The following is a 6,421-nucleotide window of genomic DNA, read 5'->3' as shown; positions in this document are numbered from 1 at the left end:
GTGTCACATTACTGGGCACCATACGAATAAGACGATCAGCCAGTCTAAAATTATCATAATAACGAAATTATTACAAATTTTAAGATAGGACAGTAAAATAGGCCGTCGTCATAAAATATTGTTTGGATGTATGAATAGAAAAATATATCTAGAACAATATGAATAATCATGACTCCGATAACAGTATCACTAACCATTTCACTGTCCGTTTGCTAAAATATATCGATTAGTTAAAACATTAATAATTTGGCGCTCTTCTCTGGCCCTTTTTAAAATATCATAACAACGAAAGACTTTAATTAAAACAGTAGAAAAAAACACAATTAATTCTCAATATGGATTTTTTTAAAGTCTACCATCAAGTAGCTTATAACTGCACACAAAATCTGCCAAATCCATTTGTCAGTTGCAAAGTGAATTGCATAAATAATTGATTTCAAAAACGTCTCTCAGGATCCACATATACTAATAAATATCTATCAATCACAGTCTTGTATATTAACAAGGGGAAACTGAATATATATTTGCTAACACATTCATACATACTAACTATAATTAGTGGCTATCTAGGACCACTGTGTGGATGGATAAAAAATTGGGAGCACTGAACCCAAAAGTGAGTGTGAACATCAACACCAGGATAAAGCTACATTTAGTTAAGTAGCTTCAAGTAGGATGAAGTGCTCACGCTGTATTCCACCGCTAGTCATAAACAGAATATACAAATACCATCAATTTTGTTAGACCCAAAGGTGAAAGAAATTTAAGGGAAATTTTCATTAAAATATATACGAATCAGAAAATGTAACTGATGCAGAAATTTATTAAATCATCAGGTCACCAATCATTATAGATAAAAACAATTTGTAGTTATTAATTACATACCTTGTTGGTTTTGAATATGTTTTTGTACGCTTTGGATTGGACGCCTCAAATCTCGTGTGTCGACAAATTGATGCATTCACAGTACGTTGATCCTTTGATAGAAAGGAAGTGAATACAATGTTGAATTTACACCAGTGAAACAGAGGAAAATTTCCACCATACTAATAAAATGACAAACTAAAAAGTCGTTCCACTACTCTACTACTTACTAGTAATAAAATAATTAATATAAAAGTTTACAGTTGAAAATGTTTTTATCACCTACTTGAGATAGGCAATTAGAACATTATATCTAGACGATATTTATTGTAGAAAATCAGTATGTTAAGTATTGAATTCAACAAAACATAATAATATTGAGTTTGGCATTATTAGTTCATGTATTCATAACAAGTTCCCTAAGTTCACGTTAACTGACAAATTGTTGCTTTGTTGCAATTTATCCTAGCTTATTTTAGCTTTTCAGAGACATTACCTCTGAATGGTAGTATAGTTACAAAATTGAGTGCCCTTTTTTCCTCAACAATTTGTTCATTACATGAATAATTTTTAAAGTAAACTTCACATCTTAACTTAGCTTGCTAACAGTCCGTTTATCTATTAGCATTTTATATCGTGTAGTTTTTATTGTACAACTCATTGATAAAATTTCAATTAATAGAACTTGAATAGCTAGCGTGTAATTAACATTTGGAGTATAAAACTATTCAAGTAATTGCTGTTATTGAGATTATCTAATGTTTTAAACAGGCTGAAAACCAATTGTCTCATATATCGAGTTCTAAGTCTCATAGCCTAAAGCACTTAAACGCTCATTCCAACATGGATTTACAAGAACTCAACCCACTTTTAGTAACAATTCCTGTTAATTAATATTAGATATTAAAGGCTCTCTATCAGTGTATTGTTCTTGGACATTCTAGCTGCTCATAGTGATCTGTATGATATTCTTGTGTTTATTATTAATTAATCAGCTAAAAATTTTAAAAATAGTAAGTTTTATCGTTTAGTACAACCATCTTCATTCGATGTCTAAACTTTGACTTGAATGTCTTCTATTTAATGAAAACCGCTTGTCTACAAACGTCAGATGTAAGTTCTAATGAGATAATGACAGGTGGAATCAATCAAATTAATATCAAGACATTTAGTCATAATGACATTCCATAAGGATTCTCTGACATGAACCTATTAAAAACAATTTTTGAGAGGGGTTTCATCGATGAATCGGTTTTTTCTGTCCCTGTTTCACAAACTAAACAACTGTTAATGTATAATGTTACAACCGCTCTTACATGATTTTACATGTAATTCTCAGGTATTTTCGTGCTACTCAAAATCATTAAGTAGTAAAATTAGTGTATCAAATATTTCAATATCATGAATCTACGTAAACAATTCATTAAAATCCAAGAAACACTAGACTTTTGTTCCGTACTAGTATGAGATGCTTCCATGACCCTATCAATATCAAGCTCAAGACCTTTGGTTTCACGTGCGAATGCCTAATCTCTAGACCACTGTGTCAGAATCCAGTGGTGCATACGTTCATCTTCAATCAACTCGTTCATTTACATTCAGTGGTTTAAAGATTGGGTGTTTTGTTGAGAAACCGGAGGTTATATTTTTCATCCCCGGTAGCAGAGGGTCGTAGGTTCACGTTGATGGAGAATCCCATAATAAGATATAACATCTGCTATTATCTTCCTAGCTTTCGATGGATGGATAAATTTGGTCAATTCATGATCTTAATAACATTCAATAACCTCTAAGCTGATTATTATCAAACGTTTGCCTCAGTTTTATGGACAAATCATAAAGGACCTTTTCTGTGTCGGTGAAATTACAATTTATGGTCGACATTTGGGGGATGTAAAAGTGACCTTGAGAATGTCCATCTACTAGGACTAAATGAGAGCGATAAACCAGTGTGAGGAATTAGAATTATGATTTACAGTTGATGGTTAGGGTTAGTAATCAGATTTAGAGTTTTCATAACGAAGTGGCATTAGCTGAAACTCCAGAACGTCATTTAGCCAAACAGATGAATGAATTTCGCACCAGAATACAAGACCTGTCATCCTAAATCTGATCGGTTTGACCGTAAATTAGAGTCTCGCCTGTGTGTCGATAAATAAGAAGAACGAATTTTCGCATTAAAATAGCGCACAGAAAATCCAACTCAGTGTTATCATTTCCACTAGTAATGCTTACTAAAGAACGTTTTCTCAAAAAAACTTTTAAGAAACGAAAACTGTTATGACAAATTACTACAAATGAATGTTGATGAAATTGATTCCCAATAAATAATTTCATAACAACGGAACCAATGACTTTCGTTTTCGAAATAACTTATTTAAAATAATGATCCCAAAGTTTCACTTCGCATAGAGATATCAACAGTTATCTTACTAACTTAATGTATTTAATAGTTCATTTTTAAAAGTTGAGGTCCGATCTCGTTAAATAATAAATACGATGCCGTTGTTGAATTCTAGATATGTATATATGTGCAATAGCACACATAACTGTGAATTACGGAATAATAAACAAATGTAGAAATAAATTTTAAAAATAACAGTTCCTGATTATGAAACCTCCCAAATTTATTGAACAATGTACACGCCCAAAATATTTTAATATTTATATGTAAACAAAAAATAAATTGATAGAAAAATAGAATCCACATTGAACCTCAAGTGTAACACGAAAATAATTAAGTTCTTGTTGACATTGAATCCGAGTAGGGGAACTATTAGTCTAACGCCATTATTAAGACCACACAAACATTCCATAGATTCCTCTTTCCCCCCCCTCAATTTATTATACTATAAGCTAAGGTCATATAAAAAACAAGGTGGGATTTTTTATTGTATGTCTGATATTTTTTAATCGTTACGGTAATTCATGACTCAGTGATGACCTCGTATACACAGATCTGTTTTACAATGCTATCTGTTATGGTCTATATAGATTAATGATAAGGTAATAGACTTAGCTAAAGTAAAATGCTGATAGATAACAATCTCTGAAAAGGCATGTATCAAGACAATACTGCATTATTGTGATCCAGAAGAATATATGTTATATCCTAATGAAGAATAAATGAATGGTAACAGCTAAGAATTATTTATGGTCTATTATTATGCATATTCTTATTGGATAATTAAGTCACTAGATTATATATTTTTTCACATTCCTTTTATCATAAGCTTTCATATAATTTATTAACCATCATACGATTTAACATTCTTAAGTTATTCTCAATCTATTAGTTACAGCCTCTCACATTCACAGCCACTTAGCCTTGATCGTGTATAATTATTATTTTATGTTTTATAGTGAAGTGCGGTCTGATTCGTTTGTACATAAACTGCGTATATCTGAAATACATAACTTTTACAGAGGAAGAGGCGATCGCGTTCTGGACTTAAGGGGAAGAGCTAGACGAGAAGGACCAATAAGAATTCGGTGTTGACTCTAGGCTGGTTACATGTCATTGGTATGGCACAGGGCCAAGGTTGTGTAAGTCAATGTTCCTATTGGCAGTATTGTCACGTGATAATTAATAAGACAAAAGTCATAACAATATAAGATTATTATTTGCAGTCACATAATAATCGATTTTACGCATTTGTCATCTATAAATTGATTACGGAAATTTGAGTGTATTTATCCAAAAGGCTTTGTTTGTACTCTATTTACAGCCATTCAGGCTATTTTCCAACACACTGATAATTATTTAGTTAGTTAGTTTCGGGATATGAGTTGAATTCAAAAAATTCGACAAAACTTTAGCGTAAATTCAGGATTTCCTAATAATGTAAACCTGTTACAACATATAAAATCATCACTCTTTAGAGAAAATAAATTTGCAGAATCGAGGCTTAAATGATCTGAGCCTAATCTCTTGCAAGATATTGCGTATAAACTTTTTCCCGGGATTCCAAGTGTTAAGTTTGAAGACAATATTCATTTATCACATAATTAATAATCATTGAAAATAATAAAAAATTAATTTAGCAGTTGTAAAAGATTCATTTCTACTTGGAGGTGTTGTTAATATTGTTCAGAACAAGAATGGAAGCTCCACAATTCCCTAATCAAGTATGGAGAAAGAAGTACCACCAAATAGATCCTCTTAACCTATAAATCATCATCTCACAAAAAACAGTTCAGCTATGTTACGTAAACTGAAATGTGCAATTCATGATATAATCACATCGAAAAAGCTGTTAATAATACATATAACCTCATAATAAAAGGTAATTGATAATCGTAACCATTCATGTATCCGCATGTGTATACAAATGATAGTTTAAACAAATCAATTGTATACTAACATTAATCACACACAGAACCGGTCTATTTCGACCAAATAAACTCAAATTACCCTATATTCTCACGAATTCACTGAAAGATTATGAATTTACAGAACTAAAATTATAAGAGTCACAGATTTACAATAGAAAGTTTACTTATTTAAGCATTCATATCTGCATAAGTCAACCTCAAAAGTACATATAAAGCATATTCGATCATCACGTATATCAATGAAAGATTTGTTATAGAGTTATGTTACTCTCAACACTTTCCATGCGGGTAACTGACCTCTTTTAAATCGTATCATATATTTTATAAATATAATTGAGTTAAAACAAAAATCAACTTTAAAGGCTTAGACAACATGTTATTGATTATCAATCTAGTGATTGGTCAGTAGATTAAAAAAAATACAGTACTCTTCAATCAATCTACCAATCAATCGAAATATATGTAAAATTCATTTCCAAAAAAACAAACCACCATTTATTATAAACACTCTAATACAAACAATTCAATTGCCAATTTTTTTTTTATTTAAGAAAATACAAATAAAAATTTGAACAAAATAGGGTAAGAAGACTAAGAAAGAAAACAATTCAAACAAAAAAATATATATGCACTTAGTAACTACCATTATATTCATACAATAACCGCCAAATTCAATCATCGATTTTAAATGATTTAGATTTTTTTTTAATTTTTATGTATTGAATAAAGTTATGCTTGAATAGTTGATTATGTGATTTAGTTTTCTATTATTGATTTTGGACGACACAAAAAAATGTGCATCAATAAATTTTCTTTATCAATGAAGTTTTATTCTAGAACTTTCAAAAGATTGAAAAAACAATGTCTTTATATGTTTTATTCTTGTTAAGATGAGTAATATAAGGTGTTTTGCTACACCTATAAGACATCACACTTTACATATTCATACATATATATCATGTGAAAAAGGATGAATGAGATGAAACATCATTAAATGTGAAGAGGAAGTGGACATCTAATGACTTTCAGGTTTACGAATTAACAGAATTTTCATAGTTGAGATCATGAGTCAATTGAAGCTAGATCACCATGAAAAACCTGGAAACACTGGACGGCCGTTTCGTCCTATTATGGGACTACAGGGCAGTGAGCATCTACGATTCCGCCTCGCGAGATTCGAACCCAGGACCTACCGGTCTTCTGAGGAGTCCCATAATAGGAC

General features: G+C 31.0%; 1 protein-coding gene across 1 annotated transcript in view; it reads right to left on the bottom strand.

The window, feature by feature from the left end:
- Positions 1-6,421, bottom strand: part of Smp_156630 (hypothetical protein) — a gene marked incomplete at both ends in the record, with an annotated part of 60,882 nt that overhangs the window by 13,659 nt on the left and 40,802 nt on the right. The window contains 2 exons of the mRNA XM_018796765.1: positions 1-44; positions 886-977. The exon at positions 1-44 is cut by the window's left edge and continues 57 nt beyond it. Coding sequence (XP_018651874.1) covers positions 1-44; positions 886-977 — 136 coding nt within the window. The remainder of the gene's footprint in view (positions 45-885; positions 978-6,421) is intronic.

Source organism: Schistosoma mansoni, chromosome 4 (genome assembly GCF_000237925.1).
Source record: "Schistosoma mansoni strain Puerto Rico chromosome 4, complete genome".
NCBI lineage: Eukaryota > Metazoa > Platyhelminthes > Trematoda > Strigeidida > Schistosomatidae > Schistosoma > Schistosoma mansoni.
This window is presented reverse-complemented; position numbering and strand designations above follow the sequence as displayed.